Source organism: Canis lupus, chromosome 1, assembly GCF_003254725.2.
Source record: "Canis lupus dingo isolate Sandy chromosome 1, ASM325472v2, whole genome shotgun sequence".
Lineage (NCBI taxonomy): Eukaryota > Metazoa > Chordata > Mammalia > Carnivora > Canidae > Canis > Canis lupus.
In genome coordinates, this window is record NC_064243.1 from 73,504,944 (window position 1) to 73,522,494 (window position 17,551).

At 38.3% G+C, this 17,551-nt stretch overlaps 1 protein-coding gene across 9 annotated transcripts in view; it reads left to right on the forward strand.

The window, feature by feature from the left end:
* Positions 1-17,551, forward strand: part of TUT7 (terminal uridylyl transferase 7) — a 64,164-nt gene that overhangs the window by 26,464 nt on the left and 20,149 nt on the right. For all 9 annotated transcript variants that reach the window (XM_025423153.3, XM_025423157.3, XM_035700744.2 and 6 more), the window contains exons 12-22: positions 188-368; positions 1,752-2,839; positions 3,244-3,394; positions 5,267-5,353; positions 6,177-6,277; positions 7,923-7,980; positions 13,235-13,338; positions 13,967-14,056; positions 14,648-14,761; positions 14,936-15,013; positions 15,622-15,799. In XM_025423153.3, the coding sequence (XP_025278938.1) occupies positions 188-368; positions 1,752-2,839; positions 3,244-3,394; positions 5,267-5,353; positions 6,177-6,277; positions 7,923-7,980; positions 13,235-13,338; positions 13,967-14,056; positions 14,648-14,761; positions 14,936-15,013; positions 15,622-15,799 (2,230 nt within the window). The remainder of the gene's footprint in view (positions 1-187; positions 369-1,751; positions 2,840-3,243; positions 3,395-5,266; positions 5,354-6,176; positions 6,278-7,922; positions 7,981-13,234; positions 13,339-13,966; positions 14,057-14,647; positions 14,762-14,935; positions 15,014-15,621; positions 15,800-17,551) is intronic.

The following is a 17,551-nucleotide window of genomic DNA, read 5'->3' on the forward strand; positions in this document are numbered from 1 at the left end:
CCCAGGAGTGCAGGGTAGAAGTGTCATTTTTCCCACAAACAAAATACAACCTAGATGTGATTTACCTAGATGGATTGTCAAATTCCTGTCTCAGGGGTATTTTGTTAACTGGCTTGAATAATCTCTAGTTTTTCAGATCGTGCTGACATCTGAACTAACATGTATGTTTTCTCTTTTCTCTTAATAGGTGTCATTAATATTTGATCTCAGGCATGTGCCATCAGTACCAGTTGGGCAGCTCTGGGTGGAAATGCTTCGATTCTATGCTTTAGAATTTAATTTAGCTGATTTAGTGATAAGCATTCGTGTCAAAGAATCTGTATCTCGTGAATTGAAGGATTGGCCCAAAAAGCGCATTGCCATTGAAGGTATCTCAAAATGTTTATCTTTAATTCCCTTTCTTTTTAAGGTACCAGTCTAACTGCATGCTTTTTTACTTCTCCTTTCAGCCTCCACGTGTAATGTAGGCCTGACCCCAAAAGTTGAAATAGTTAGAATCTTGCATGTGTTACTGTGGTCATCCCAAGGGACCAAATTTGTTTATCCTGGGCTTTTTAAGCACTACAGTAAAACATCTTAGTTAAACAGTTAAACAGTGGCTGGCAGAGTCCTTGCTTTCTCTGTAAATTGCTTAACAACTTAAAACGCTTATGTAGTCGTGCCCGCTTGCACCCCGCCCCATGATGTGTGAATCCCCCTTTCCTGTTTATTGTTCTGGTTGCTGGATTTTTAGATTCCGTCCTTTCCTCGCTTATTGCTGTTTAGTTTTACGAAGGTGAGAAAATACTTTTTCTCATGAAAAATAATTCTTTGTTGGATTCCTCTTCATAGAGAGAGGGGCTGGTTATTTTTGGAATATCTATGGTAGCATTTGAAACTGATTCATAAAAACACTTTTTCTAGCGAAGGCTCATTTAACTAAAACCATCGTATGAAACTTGCTGATGTGCCCTGTAGACTACCTTAAGTGGACTAGCTCTTCTCAGCTTTGCAAAGTTAGGAGGTTGAAACCCCTCTAAAAATCTTAATTCTCCTCCTTCAAATAACTTAACCTCCTAAATGGAATTCTTGTATTTTTTGCTTGATTTTTTTCAAGCTTTATATTGCATAAGAGGGTTTTTTTGTTTTTTGTTTTTTGTTTTTTTGCATTTTGCATAAATTCTGTGTGCAGTCATGGGGATCTCACATTTTTAAACCCTCCCCTGCAGTTTCTGTGGCTCAGCTCTTCTGGCCAATTGCCTAACCTGCTGGAGTTCTAGGGGAGGAGAAAAGATTGAGAGAAGTGGTGTCTCCTCCTCGTGCCTCCCTCTCGCCCCTGAATTCAGTCCAGCCAGTTCAGTGATGGGGCTTCCCAGGGCAGAAGAGTGGAGGTAAGCTCTACACACCACAGGGCCTGGCTGAGTGGGGAGGCAGAGCACTCAGCAGAGCCTGGTGGGAAGATCTCACTTCCCCATGGCACAAGAGCCACACTGATGACACCTTTTTTACCTCCACAGTCACAGAACAAAATAGGGAAGGGGTATTGGTTCTGAACTGAATGGGTTCTCTTCATAGAGCAGACGTTTAAGAAAGCATTTCTTTTTGTTCTTAAACTACATCTTTACTTCCCCATCCCCAGTTTTTAAAAAAGCATAAAAGATTCATGCTAAATTTTAGTATTGCTTGTTTGTTGTCTGTTTTGATCTATAGCAGGCTAATTTTTAAAACGTGAAATAGAAATGTATGAAGTGGTGGATTTTTTGTTGTTACAGATCCCTACTCTGTTAAGCGAAATGTGGCAAGGACTCTAAATAATCAACCCGTGTTTGAATATATACTTCATTGTTTAAGGACAACGTATAAGTATTTTGCTCTTCCACACAAAATTACAAAATCCAGCCTTCCAAAGTCTCTGAGTACTGTCACTTGTCTTTCCAAACATTCTAAAGAAGTAGCCAAGCATGACTCGGGTACACAGGCCAAAGATGATAAACTCAAAAGCACAGTTTTGGCTCAAGGGCCAAGTGCTGCCAGTTCAGCTGCAGACAATTGCATGGTACAGCCATGTACTCTTCAAGAGACTGCAGAAAGCTTTGGAAGCCCCCCAACAGAGGAAATAGGAAATGTACATGTCAGTGTCCACCTGGAAAACTCAGACTGTGTCAAGACAGGGGCCAGTTGTGATGAGTATGAGGATGTTAAAGTATACCATCAAGAAACTGGAAGTAAAATTGTGAGAGAGGGTAAGCATCCTTTGACTGCCAGTGATCTGGGTTTAAGGAGTAGCAAACATGGAGAGCTTGCCATCTGTGGCAGCACACAAAAAAATGAGACAGATAGCACTTTGGGTTTAGAAGGCTTCCAAAATCCTACAGCCAAAGAGTGTGATGGATTCACTACTTCAGAGGACAAGGCTGATGTTGATGAAGAAGGCATAGAAGGAGGTACTGATGACCTCGAAGATGCTCTAAGCCACTTCACCCCTTCTAGAGAGGGCCGTACATCAGGAATCCTTCATTCCGATGAAGAGGAGGAGGAAGAGGAAGAGGATGATGAAGAAGAGCCCAGGCTGTCCATTACCCAAAGGGAAGATGAGGATGACTTGGCTAATGAAGATGAATTAGAAAATACATATACAGGATCAGGGGATGAGGATGCCCTGTCTGAGGAAGAGGATGACCTAGGAGAGTCTGCTAAGTATAAAGACTTAAAAGAAGGTGGGAAACCTGCAGATGGGGCTCTACTAATGGAATTTAGCAAAATCAATCTTAAAGAAGAAAGTGCATTTGAGGATAGTTCAACTTCGGATCAGTCTGATTTCTTCTATGAATTCAGCAAACTCACCTTCACGAAAGGCAAGGTAATCAGTGCCCCTCTCAGAACTAAGAGAAGAGACATTAAACAGTTTTAACACCTGTAATTTTTGTGTACTATAACAGAGTTCTCCCCGTCTGGGTGGTGGTAGGGGTTGATCTTCCACTCCAATACAATTGCTCCATCTCCTTCCCTCCTTAGACCTATGCGAATTTGCCTTGGAGAAAGGGAATGCTCTTGGCAGTGGAAATTACTACCTTTTACTCCTGAGTATCCCATAAGATGTCCTCATCTCAAATAATTTGGAGTGACTGCACATTATTTTTATTCCTTTGGAAAGCAAGAGTAGACTATGGACTTTAAAAAAAAAAAAAAAAAAGATTCAGGACCCCTTCATTTGGCACACAGGGTTGTATATTATGTCTTGTTTTGCTTTGACCCTTACTGCAGTCTCCTACGGTCGTGTGCAGTTTATGCAAACGAGAAGGTCATCTCAAGAAAGACTGTCCCGAAGACTTCAAAAGAATTCAGCTGGAACCTCTGCCACCACTGACACCCAAATTTTTAAATATCTTAGATCAAGTTTGCGTCCAATGTTACAGTAAGTTATTAACATTTCATTTGTCAGAATATTGCATTGACATTTGCTCAAGGTCCTCTGTCTGCATCACTGAGCTGTTAGCTCCATCACTGGGACCATGTCTGTTCCATTCTTCCCTGTGTCCACAGAGCTCTGTGTGTGTGTTTCAGCTGAGACAGAGTAAACCATTGTGGAAGGAAAGATAGGGAAGGAAGGAGAATCTTCTAAGTCTAACTGTTGAAGAAACTGTCTAAGTTTCTAAGAAACTTCTAAGTCTAACACCATTCCTAACTGGTGTTCCTTGAATTGTTTTCCTGAGTGCAGTTAATAGTATGTCATGGCAAGAAGTACTCCATAAGTCAAGTAGGGAAGGAGTGTAGCCGCTGCTCCCGGCCCAAGAGTGTAGCCGCTACTCCCTGCCCATTATTACCCAAGGGCACGTTAGGGTAATAATGGCCTCTGAGAAATGTTAAGGTAAAGAACTGATGTAACTCTTTATCCCAGCATTTCTAAAATTTAATCATAAAATACTTTAACACTAATGAGTAGCCCCCTAACAGCCCTTTAAGGAATACCAGTGTGGGGAAGCAGTGGTATACAGAGAATTCAAGTTAAAGGAAACGCGTTTAAAGGAGAAGCAGGTAACTCTTTAGATGAGCTTGATGCACCATGGTGCCACCTCCTGAGGCAACTGTGTCAGAAGGCACTTCTTTGTTAACCAGTGATTTAGTCGTTTTTACACCTTTTTGGGAGTTATAAACTATGAAAGGAATCCAGAGTCCCCGAAGAAAACAATATGTTTGTGCATGCTTGCAAACTTTAGTGTTCACACTCTGGGGGAGCTCCCTGAAGGCCACCTTTATAGACCGCTGCGTTTCTGAAATCTAGTAGCAGAACGGCTGTGCAGATTTGTTTCTATTCCAGGAGCAGCTCCTAGGGACAGACTGTCTTCTTTGTTTTATTATTTTTTATTTTTAGGGTGGTATAATACATCATTAACTTTTGGGTTTTTTCCTTTTTAAATTTAAATTCAGTTAATTAACATTTAGTATATTATTAGTTTCAGAGGTAGAGTCAGTGATTCATCAATCTTATATAACACCCAGTGCTCATCACATCATGTGCCCTCCTTAATGCCCATCACCCTGTTACCCCCGTCCCCCCACAGCCCCTCCTCTCCAGCAACGCTGTTAATTTCCTATGGTTAAGGGTGTCTTATGGTTTGCATCCTCTCTGATTTTGTCTTATTTTTCTGTCCCTTCCCCTGTGATCCTGTTTTGTTTCTTAAATTCCACATATGAGTGAGGTCATATGATAATTGTCTTTCTCTAATTGACTTATTTCACTTAGCATAAAACCCTCTAGTTCTATCCACACCAGTACAAATGATTTCATTTTTTGATGGCTGAGTAATATTCCATTGTTATATATATATATATATATATACCACATCTTCTTTATCCATTTATCTGTTGATGGACATCTGGGCTCTTTCCATAGTCTGGCTATTGTGGACATTGCTGCTGTAAACACTGGGGTGCAGGTGTCCCTTCAGATCAATATATTTATATCTTTGGTGTAAATACCTAGTAGTGCAATTGCTGGATCATAGGGTAGCTTTATTTTCAACTTTTTGAAGAACCTCCAAAAACCTCCTGTTTTGCAGGGTAGCTACACCAGCTTGCATTCCCACCAACAGTGTAAAAGAGTGGGGATAGACTCTTTTCAAAGAGAGACATTTTCTATTTTATATTACTAATGCTGTCTACCAGGAAGACACAAAATTTAGAGTTTTCTTTTTAACTTTAATGTTAGATTTTGTTTTATAAAAAAAGGTTTTTTTCCAGAGAGTGTGAACAATCTTTGTTTCTAAATTTTTTTTATTTTAAACAGAGGATTTTTCTCCAACTATTTCAGAAGATCAAGCTCGTGAACATATTCGGCAAAACCTAGAAAGTTTCATAAGACAGGAGTTTCCAGGTAAATAACTTTTTACCTTTAAGAAAAGAAAGGTAGTATGACCTTCCTTTAGAATGAGTACATGTGTTACAAGCACATTAACTTTGAGAATGAGAAGGTAATTTTGTGGTGATGGTGGGGACAGGGCTTCACTTACTTTGTGATATCCCGAGAATGGTCTTTGGTCTGCCAGATCCTAGTTAACCAACAGAAAAGACAGTAGCAGTGTGGGATTTCTGTTAGCAGACACCACAAGTGAAATTTCATTTCGTGTTTTTATTTTTATTTTTTTTAAGATTTTTGTAGATTTATTTATTCATGGGAGACACAGAGAAAGGCAGAGACACAGGCAGAGGAAGAAGCAGGCTCTCTGCTGGGAGCCTGATGCAGGACTCAATCCCAGGACCCCAGGATCACACCCTGGGCCAAAGGCCAGATGCTCAACCATTGAGCCACCCAGGCTTCCCTCATTTCGTGTTATCTTTAAAGTCAAAGTTCATCTCTAAAAAGTGGATATTTAAAAAGCAATAAAATTACATTATTAAATATATTAATATGATCCACATTTTCCTTGAAATATCCTTGCACATTTAAGAATAAAGTGGCACTTGGTAGTATTTCACATCTTATGCAGATTGAATTTATTTAAAGTAAATTTTGAAAAAAAATAAATTTTGAGAGAAAACAGCTTGTAATAAATGGTTAATAAAAGAAGATAATTATAATGAGATTCATATAGGATAGTTAATAGCTGGGTATATTTGATTCATTGAGAGGGCTATTTTGATCAGAAAATTAAATGTACTCAAGTAATTGATTATTACTTTTCATATATCCTTAACAGGAACTAAATTGAGCTTGTTTGGCTCCTCCAAAAATGGATTTGGGTTCAAACAGAGTGACCTTGACGTCTGTATGACAATTAATGGACTTGAAACTGCAGAGGTACCGTAACCACCTAAAACTTGAATTTGCTGTGGCAGTATGATTTGACAATCTTGACTGACCGTACAGCTTGGTATTTTCCAAATTTATCAGAACGTACCATATGGAGTATGCCATTTGGCATAGTCTCTCTGGTCAAATACTTAAGGTTAGAGGTAAATGCAAGGAGTACTTTCAACCTGTAGTACAGAGTGGATTTGAAAGCAGCCTGTGGGAACACTATAAAGGCAAACCAGCCCTTCTGGTGTCCTACTGGCATGGCCAGTAAGCTGACTTTGATGCACACACCCACATAAGGCTTTTTGAAAAGTGTTTTAAGAGGTGGGCATTGTGGTTCTCTGAGACATTTTTTAGAAGGCCAACAAATGTGGTACAATGATAAGAGGGCTAAACTCACAGTTCAGAGACCTAGATTCAAGACAAACTTGGTTTCATATGTCCCTAAACATGTGGTATTTGGTTGATAATTTATAAAAGGAAAGAGTACCTTCTGTTCCTCTTGCATCCGGAGATTGTGCACATCAGCTTGGATCATGTATGTCAAGTCAGCAGACTATGGCCCATAGGCTAAATCCAGCCTATGTACTGCCTGTTTTGTCAATTCAGGACACAAGTCACATCCTTCATTTGTGAAGTGTTTACAGCTTCTGCTTTCACTCAATAACCACAGAATTGAGTAGTTACAACAGGGTCATGTGGTTTGCAGAGCAGAAAGGTTTGCTAGCCTCTGACAAATAGGAAACATTTACAAAATACACTTCAGGGAAGTATAAAGTCTGAGAAGTGCCAAGAATCTTTTTTTCTTTTTGACAACAGTCCAGATACTGTAGAGCCAAATGAGTGATGTTGTTGTCACTCAAGATCTTTTTAGGTCTGTCCTTATTTTCAAGTCTTTTTCTTTTGAGGATGTATCTGATTTGGGAAAATAGCCAAAAGTTGTCTACCCTGAGTTTGATGAGTAAAGAGGACAAGCAGGAGTGGGTCCAGTATATGGAATTACCTTATTGTATGTCATCAATATCAAATTTTTACATGGCTTATAAACTAGCTTTATGGACATTTCTGAACAAAAGTTTCAAATACATTCTGAGATGTATGTAGCCATCAAAGGGTTTATGTTGTAAAAGGTGAGCCCAGTGTTTTGAAGTGTAATTTTTTTTTTAAACACTCGTATTTGCTGTATGACTTCAATTTGTGCATTTACACAATCCTCTGGAGAGATCACCTGAGCTTAATCACTGTCCATAGCAGGTCATCAGCTCTTAACAGAAATATAATGAAAGTCCACCCAGAATGAATAATGTGGGGCACAAAAGCTCCCTCTTATTTATTCTGGCACAGAGTGCACTTATGAATAACACAACTACATAAAGAGGAAAAATGGAGGTCCTCATTTGGACAGTGATTCACACTTTTCTGGGGCATCTGATTTCAGCCTCTCTTGTACTTCCAAAAACCATTAGGAAGTAGGGTCTACGGGAGTTTTTATATCCATAGGATATTGCTTATGAATACTGACCAAGGCTTGCCTAAAAGGGAAAAATGTATGAATGAGCTGAAATTAATCGTTATTTCTAAAGGTAATGGATGCAGGTTAGGAACTTGTCTTCCTTTTTTGATTCAGTATATGCAATTTTTGTTGCAGGGGTTGGACTGTGTAAGAACTATTGAAGAATTGGCAAGAGTCCTCAAAAAACATTCAGGTACCTCTGCAAACTTTTTCTAAAAATATTTTTGTCTTTTTTACTAGTGTTTTGCATACTTAGAATTTATTAATACCAATGAAACAGTATAGTGGCTCATCTATAGCACATTTGCAATATTGATGTCTGTAAAAAATTTTGTATGAGGGGGATCCCTGGGTGGCTCAGCGGTTTAGCGCCTGCCTTTGGCCCAGGGCACAATCCTGGAGTCCCGGGATCGAGTCCCACGTCGGGCTCCCGGCATAGAGCCTGCTTCTCCCTCTGCCTGTGTCTCTCTGCCTCTCTCTCTCTCTCTCTCTGTGTCTATCGTAAATAAATAAATCTTAAAAAAAATTTTGTATGAATAAGCATGAAGGACTAAAGAATTGGTAATCATTCGAATGCATATTGTTGCCTAGCTTAGTTTTATTTCAAAACAAAGCATATACAAAACAGGCAAGAAATTTTGGAAACCCATTTTGTCATAATGAGACTGTATCAATCAAAGTGTTGTTGACAGGTGTGAAGCATAATGGAAAGCACGGTGGGGTTATGGATTGTATTTGTAGCTATGCTGCTCAACAGTCGTATGTGACACTGAACAAGTCATTTAACTTAATCTCTTTTCCTCTCATCAATAAGTTGAGAAAACTGAACCAGGTCACTTTTTTACAACTATAAAACATATAGATGCTATAAATTGTGCACAGTGCTGACATACCATTAACAACATATTATTTTGCTGTCAGGGACAGCTATGAATGCTGTTAACAGTGAGACTCTTCTTTTAAAATGTGGTTCAAAATTTCTTGAAATTTCTTGCAAATTTTTGTGCTAGGAGCTGGGAATGAAGGTGAGCATGATATGGTTCATGACCCTACAAAACTTAAATGGTTTATGAGACTCTCTCTCTTATTATTCTCTCTCAGAAAGAATAGACGTAAGTTAATGTCACACACACAAACATACACATGGAGTGCTCCCTCTCTCCTTTTTTTGTATTTTTTTTATTTCCAAGCATTTAAATAAAAAGGATAGCACATTACTTAAATAACAAGAAAAAATATTAATTTCAGTTTATTCCCTCTGAAAATTAACATAGAACATCATTTTTTTTTTTTAATTTGCATTGAATTTTTTTTTCTTTTTTTTGTCACTGAAATACACATTCCTTTCACTTGGGAATTTTACCTTTAAAGATCATGAGCTTTTTGGGCACCTGGGTGGCCCAGGCAGTTAAGCATTTGCTTTCAGCTCAGGTCATGATCCCTGAGTTTTGGGATTGAGTCCTGCATTGGACTTCCTGCTTGGCTGGGAGTCTGTTTCTCCCTTTGCCCCTCCCCCTGCTCCTGCTCTGTCTCTCTCTCATGCTATCTCTCTCAAATAAATAAATAGAATCTTTAAATAAAGATCATGAGCTTTTTAAATTTTTTTGAAATCATGCAAATAAACTAAATTGCTAAGTTGCCACAATTATTATTTAGTACTGAGCTAGATTTTTTACTTTTTGTTTGAAATAATTTGAAACTTACAGGAAAGCCCCAAAAATTGTATGACAAACTCTGTATATCTTTCATTTGGATCCACTAGCTATTAACATTTTATCACATTCGATTTATTATTCTCTCTCTTATTTGCTCAATTTTTTTCCTGCACCATTTGAGATTAAAAACTAGAGACCTCATGTTCCTTTCCCCTCAATACAAAAGTGTATCTATCCTAAGAATGAGCCATGCTTGTTAAAAACAGGTCATTATTAGACTGAAATGACTTCTACATACAGATAATAGTAATGGAACACAGATTGCATGGAACAAGAATTTAATAATAGCTAGAGGGCTATGACTGAAACCTGACATCTTTAAAAGCAGTCCCCAACTATCTTATTGGGTGCCTACTATGTGTTCAGTACAGTGTTGGGCACTTAGGGATGGTGGAAAAATAAAAAGTCTCTACAAGTCTTTTCCTCAGACAACTTTCAGATTTTATTTTATTTTATTTTATTTTTTAATATTTTATTTATTTATTCATGAGAGACACACAGAGAGAGAGGCAGAGACATAGGCAGAGGGAGAGGCAGGCTCCGTGCAGGGAGCCCGATGTGGGACTCGATCCCCGGTCTCCAGGATCACACCCTGGGCCGAAGGCAGATGTTCAACCGCTGAGCCACCCAGATGTCCTAACTTTCAGATTTTAAAAAAGGAAAGACACCATGTTACATGTTACAGGCCATGTAACAGTGTAAGGTAGTATTCATCTTTCAGAACAAGTCAGAAGCTATTATAAGTATTCAGTAAGCTCTGAAGATAGAGAGATTCTGGTAAAGAGTTGCATAGGGGGCGGCCCGGGTGGCTGAGCAGTTTAGCGCCGCCTTCAGCCCAGGGCCTGATCCTGGAGACCTGAGATCCGGTCCCACGTTGGGCTCCCTGCATGGAGCCTGCTTCTCCCTCCGCTTGGGTCTCTGCGCCTCTCTCTCTCTCTCTTTCTGTGTCTCTCATTAATGGATAAATAAGATCTTTTTTTTTTTTTTTTAAGAGTTGCATAGGGAAGATTCATGCAGGAGATGGGTTTATACTGATCTCAGGTGATGATGGATATGACTCGAAAGATAGAAGGAGAAGTCTTCCTAAGAGTGCATGCACATGAACATGAGAGTTACTGTAGTATATCTCGTAGGACAGTGGGAAGATCAGTACATTTAGGGAGGAATTTCAGGTGGTTCCTATCACTAGATAAGATAAAGCCTGCAGATATTTGAAAACCAGTGAAGTTTCTTCCAAGAGAGGAGCAACCCAATAAAAATAAAATTTAAGCTTTTTCAGCAGCTAGTAGAGTCTCTCAGGGAAGGTATAACCCAAGTGAATTCAGGGCAAAATTCATTAGTACCTTAACCAGATACTAATGATCCTAAAAGGAAAAGGAGAGGAGAGATTCCCAAGGGGAAATCTCCTAGCTTTGGTATCTACAAGTAAGAAATAAAAGTTCAGACTAATGTTTGGGTACTTGAGAAATGGGAATGTTTGCAGAAGACACCATGTAGAGATGTGTAGTTTACCATGAAGGTATAATCCCCAAGTTTTAAAAGTCCAGCAACCAATTAGAAATATGGAGTTGTCTGTCAGGATTGAAGAACGAAAGGAAAACAGTTTTGCATTGAAATCCTTGGAGAGAGAGAGCAAGAATAAAAAGAATTCTAAGGGATCCTTTGAGAGTAGTTAAGGACTAAGCCTTTAATTTCTGTGGGTAGAAATTAAAGGACATGGAAAAAGCCATTGGAATGACAAGAACTAGGACAATGTGCTGTGAATAAACTGTAGAGGACAGGCAGATAATGGGCAACAGTGTCAAATTCTAGAATGAGAAGGAAATAAAGTGAAAGGCTATCTAATTTAAATACAGTATAGCAAAGTAGTTGGTGGAAGTTCTGGAATCAGATTCCTGGTTTTAACTTTTTTTTTTTTTTTTTTTTAAGATTTTTATCTATTTATTTGAGAGAGAGAGCATGAGTAGGAAGGAGAGGGAGAATCAGGCTGCCTGGGGAGCAGAGGGCCCGACATGGGGCCCTGGCATAATGGCCTGAGCCAAAGGCAGATGCTCAACCAACTGGGTCACCCAGGCACCCCAGTTCTCTGGTTTTAAATCTTGGCTTCCCACTTGTTGGCTGTGTATTCCCAGAAAGACACTCATTTCATCATAAGTGTTCAGTTCCTCATCTACAAAGTAGAATAAGGATCTAGCATATGCCAAGTATTCAGCAAATATGAATTACCTCCCCCCCCCCCATCCAGTATAAGTTAGACCTCCTCTGTCTCTGCACAGACATTTTTTTTGGAAATTTCTTCTGTTGTCTACATAGTTTTCTCCTGAGTTCTGGATCACTATGTATCTGCCTGCCAGATACTGCTGTTTACCTCTTTGAGAAACTCCAACTCCATCTCAGAATGAACTCCTCTCTCTCTTTACTGCCTTCCTTCTGCCACAACCTCTACTACCTGCCCTTCCTTCTGAATCTAGTTTCTCAGTGGTTGACATTGACATCCTTTGAATCACCAAAATGGGTGAAGCAGTAACTAATCTGTCCTGGAATGGGTTCAGTAGAGATTTGGAGTCGGTCACACCTACATGCAGATTTCAGCTCTGTGATTTACTAGCTCCATATTCCTAAGCACATTAGTATCTCTGGGTCTCTGTCTTCTATCTTTTGGGTGAGGGTGAACATTTTAGGAGGTAATGTTTGTGAAGGATTCTGGTGCGCGGGAACTGGTAGTTCTTAGTGTTACAATCCTCCTTCTTCTCCCCTATTCCCCCCTACCTCTGCTTCCCATCCCCCTGCCTCCACTTCCCTAGCGCATATAGGTATACATACTCTTAAGCATGTCTTCCTGCTTCTCTGCATCCCTGTGCCACCAAGATAGTTCAGGCCCAGATAGATCATTTTTGGTAATAGTCACACTGCCTCCCAGTGGGTGCCTCCAGTCTGTCCACTGCCAAGGGCATTGTCCAGATAGATGTGGTCAGTGATTCCCCCCAACTTATACAGTTCATTGGTGTCTCTTTGCCTCTAAGGATATATAGAGAGAAGCTCTTCCTGGTTTCTGCCACACCTCCTATCACTCATTATTACTTTCCCTCAAGTCTACTCTGTAGCCTTCACAATTCCATGGAAGTTCTCAAACATGCCATTCTGCTTTAGGCATCTGCCCTGTCCATGTGTACTTTCCTGGCCTTTCCTTTCCCTCCCCTCAGCCTCTTCTAACTTTACTTGTCACTCTCCTTCTTCAAAGTCCAGTTCAGGCAATTTCCTCCTCTCCTATTGAAGTTGATTCCTTTCTTTTACTGTCTTAACTTCTGGCTCTGTGATGAGTAGCTTTTGTTTTGAGGATTCAGATGATTACCCCAAAGGCTTTTCTCTGTATTAGATATAGTTGGGTAGAGAGAATAGGAAGGGCCCACATAGCCTAGGCTCTGTAATTGCTTCTTCCGTTCTGGTATTTAGCAGACTGACAGCCCTGTGCACACCCATAATCCAGTGAGTTCCTGGAGGTCAGTGTCTGCCTTGTTCATCCTTGAATTTCAGATATTGATGTGTTTAACTAATATAAACTTTGCCAGAAGAGTCTTTCCAGATATTTAGTAACAGAATTGAGTAGTTGTAGTGATTGCAGTGAAACATGTCAGAGTTAGGTTTATATCATTTTGTGTTAGAACCTTAACATAAGAGTAGCTGATGGCTCCGGCTGCTGTATTTAATGATACTATCTTATTTCCAATCTAGGTCTGCGAAATATCTTGCCCATTACAACAGCAAAGGTGCCAATTGTAAAGTTCTTCCATTTGAGAAGTGGTCTGGAAGTGGACATCAGTTTGTATAACACACTGGTGAGATTTTTCTCTAGGCTTTTTCTTTAGGGCAGTCGAGGGGAACAAATGTCTCTTAATTTACAAAATCTCAAGCAAAATTAAGCCATTTATTTTATCTTACTCATTCTTTTAATCATTATTTAGAAGTGCTTGCTGGGTGCCTGGCAGTGTTCTGAGACTGGGTATATAAAAAAGAGTTGTTAGTATTTATTTAAAATGAGGTCAGAGTGGCAGGTGCTTTTTGTTTGGCTTGAATTTTAATTTTGGAGTGTAGGTCTTTGATCTCACACTTGGATTATTACTTCAGGGCTTTATGGGCTTTCTCTGGACCATAGGTGCATTCAGTTTAAATAATGCCAGGGTGAGGTGGGGGACTTTTAACATCTACTTAGATGGAATTATCTTAATAGCCTTATTTCTAGGAATGTTTAGACTAAGGACATATTAACATGCAAGTCACGAGCTCAGATGTCATTCATAATTCTTATTATCTAAGAAGTTAATGAAGCTCAGTTTGGGGGAAAAATATTAATTTTAGTCTAATTGTCTTCAACCTAAAATGAATTACAGTGTAAACCTTTTCAGAATATTCCAGCCTAAAACTTCTTCTTATTGATAATTTGTAGTGTAATTGTCCTCTTAACAGGCTCTCCATAACACAAGGCTCTTATCTGCTTATTCAGCCATTGATCCCAGAGTGAAATACTTATGCTATACCATGAAAGTATTTACAAAGGTAAGTATGCTTCCTGTTGGGATTCATCAGGAAATTTCAGTCTGTCTTCAAATCTAGTTGAAAACATAAGTCTTTATTTTGTAAAGAACCACAGCCATGTTAAATGCTTCCTTTAGCTATTTTGGGAAGCTGGCCATGGAAGGCTAAAATTTTGTCGTCTTAAATTTACCTATGATAATCTGATCTTGCTTGTGGCTGATGGTTGGAATTTTTCTTTTGTTTGATTTCAACGTCCTTTTGTTTGGTCTTATTTGCTTTTGTTGGCATATTTTAGCATTTGAAGATGTAATTTTTATATTAAAGCTCTATAAAAGCACCTTTTTTTTTTAAGATTTTTTTTATTTTATTTATGAAGGGAGTGGGGGTGCAGAGACATAGGCAGAGGGAGAAGCAGGCTCCATGTAGGGAGCCGGATGCAGGACTTGATCCCGGGACTCCAGGATCACGCCCTGGGCTGAAGGCAGGCGCTAAACCACTGAGCCACCCAGGGATCCCCCAAAGCACCTTATTTTTAGTAATAATAGAATAGCTGCAAATTTACCAAAAAACATTGGTGATCTTCTCTTTGTTCCTTGTTTTCTTTCCCTCTAGATGTGTGATATTGGTGATGCATCTAGAGGCAGCTTATCGTCATATGCATACACGCTTATGGTGCTATATTTTCTCCAGCAGAGGAATCCACCAGTCATTCCTGTCCTTCAAGAGGTATTAGTAAAAGAAATTGTGTTTCTCATCTGTAAAGCTGGGTTGCCTTTGAGCCCTCTTCTTTCTCTAATATTCTGTGGTTCTATAGTTAAATATTTAACTATTTTCCTACAAGTTTTTGTATCAATGCATTAAATTTGTAATCCATACTAATAGTTTAAAAATTAATTTCAGATATACAAAGGTGAAAAGAAACCTGAAATATTTGTTGATGGCTGGAATATTTATTTTTTTGATCAAATAGATGAACTGGTACGTATTTTAAGAGTAAAGATTTTTTTACATCCTTGACTAAAAGTTAGCTGTACTATGCTGTGGTGTAGTGGTCAACAACTATATTATCATTTGTTATATTTATTTATATTATGATAGTAAAAAACTAGCATATACAGATGTCCTTTGAAATTGAAAACATTTTTATTAAGCCAGGTGAGTTTCTAGGGACTGTATCTAGGATTCTTTAATGCCTGTCAATTTCAAATGTTATATAACTTTATTCCAAGTGAATGAATATTTGCAAAGTTTTTAGAGTTTGAAAAAACTTTGAGTTCAAAGATCTATAACCCAGGCATCATCAAGGCTCTTCAAATTTATTTCCAGATTCTTCCACAAACATACATTCTGGGGTTTGACATTTAAAACCCTGAGCTCTCACTATCTCCAACTCACAGGGTAGAGATTAATAAACTCATATAAATGGTATTTTTAAATGTGAAAGAAAAGTTACATAATTATATTTTTATGTATTTAAATTCCAGTTAATTAAAATAAGTCCAAATTTACTCCCTAAGATACAAATGAAGATAGCTATTAACACTTTACTATAGAGCATGATATCTCTTGTTCCCTTCTATTTCTAGCCCACCTATTGGCCAGAATATGGGAAAAATACAGAATCTGTTGGGCAGCTATGGTTGGGACTTCTTCGATTCTACACAGAGGAATTTGATTTTAAAGAACATGTTATTAGCATCAGGAGAAAAAGTCTGCTTACAACTTTTAAGAAACAGTGGACCTCAAAATACATTGTTATTGAAGGTACAAATAAAATGAAACTTAAAATCAAATAGAATTATAGAGTTTGAACTATGAGGGCATTGTTCTTCATCCCTGCAGAGCTCTTGCAGGACAGCAGGGAGCCACTGGTTGGGATGTGCCGCATAGCCATCTTGTTACTGTCCACATCAGGACACTTGTCTGTTTCCAGCATAACAGCATAAAGATTTATTTTTAAATGACCAGTGTCCTCCTGTGGGGCCTCTCCAATTCAAGTCTTTTGGCCAGGGCACATCTTTGACTTTTGTTGAACACGTACTGGAGAATAAGTTTGCAATAGAGATAGGCAGCTTCAAAAGACTGGAAGTTGTTTTGTTTTGTTTTGTTAAGATTTTGTTTATTTAGTCAGGAGAGATGCAGAAGAGAGAAGCAGAGACATAGGCAGAGGGAGAAGCAGGGTCCCTGTGGGAAGCCTGATGCGGAACTCGATCCCAGGACCCCGGGATCACACCCAGAGCTGAAGGCAAATGCTCAACAACTGAGCCACCCAGGCGTTCCAAAGACTGGAACTTTTATCACTTTCTGAATGGAGAGTTTGAAGAGGGGCCACTAAGAATGAATTTTCAGGATCCTTACTTGCTATTTATTCATGAAGAACTTTACCTATAAGTAATTATTTACAATTTTTTACATTTCTTTTGCCCATGCTGAAGCTTTTTCTTCCATTGAATGCAAGGATCCATGGGCCATATATGTTTGTAGTTGATTGTTTATTTTCAATTTGTGGGATTTTAATTTTAGGGACAAAATGGAGTTTAAGTGCTTAAAACTGAACTGAGAAATGGCTTAAAAAGTATTTTATTGACTTTAATCTTTTTATTTTTTAAAAAATATACTAGTTAAATAATGTGTGTTACTTTAGATTATATTTGCATCATTACTTCTGCCTGTTGGCAATATTAAAATACTCTTGAATATTTATACAATTAAATTCAGATCACTAAGGCTTTAGATAGGGTTTTAACTTTTTAGGATCTCATATGTCAAAAACCTATAACTTTGTCTCAAACCTTTCTATTATCATAGTGGGTTCTTAAGGTCTCCAGTTGTCCATATTTTGTTTTTAATTTTTGAAGTCTCTTTATCTTTTACTTCTCATTTTTACATTACTTTAAGATGAACCATTAGTAATAGGCTAAATTAGAAAGAAGACTTTAAACCAGCAATTCTAGAATGGAGGAGTTTCAGAGGTGGTGGCCCCAACAGTGTTTGTCCAGTAGCTAAATATTTGATATCTTTGCTGCATTAAGCAAACAACCAGAATTATTTCCACATATACACACATGAAAGACACCAGAAGAAAGCATAGTCAAACCTACCAGGAAGGTAACCTGATAGCAGTTACTAGTGTAGGGTCAAAACTGAGTGAAGGTTTCTGTAACCTGTTAGTGAGTCTGAATCTCAAATGATATGCCCCAGTTATTGTCCATGAAAAGCATAACAGGCAACCAGAAGGATGCCTCTTTTTACTTCTGTACTTCTTTTGTATATACTGTATATAAGCAGTCTTCCACTTTCTTAATGATCCCCAAGAAAGGTTTTAGGTTTTTTTTTTCCTTTGCTTTTCTTCAGTGTTTTTAGGCATTATGGGAAATAATTAAATATCTACACATAATATTCAAAGTTTGAATTATTATGTATGTATATTAAATCATGTATAAAATAGTACTTTAATTTAGAAGTAGTACTTTACCTCCATTTATTTCATGAACAAGTTTTATTCATGAAATAAAT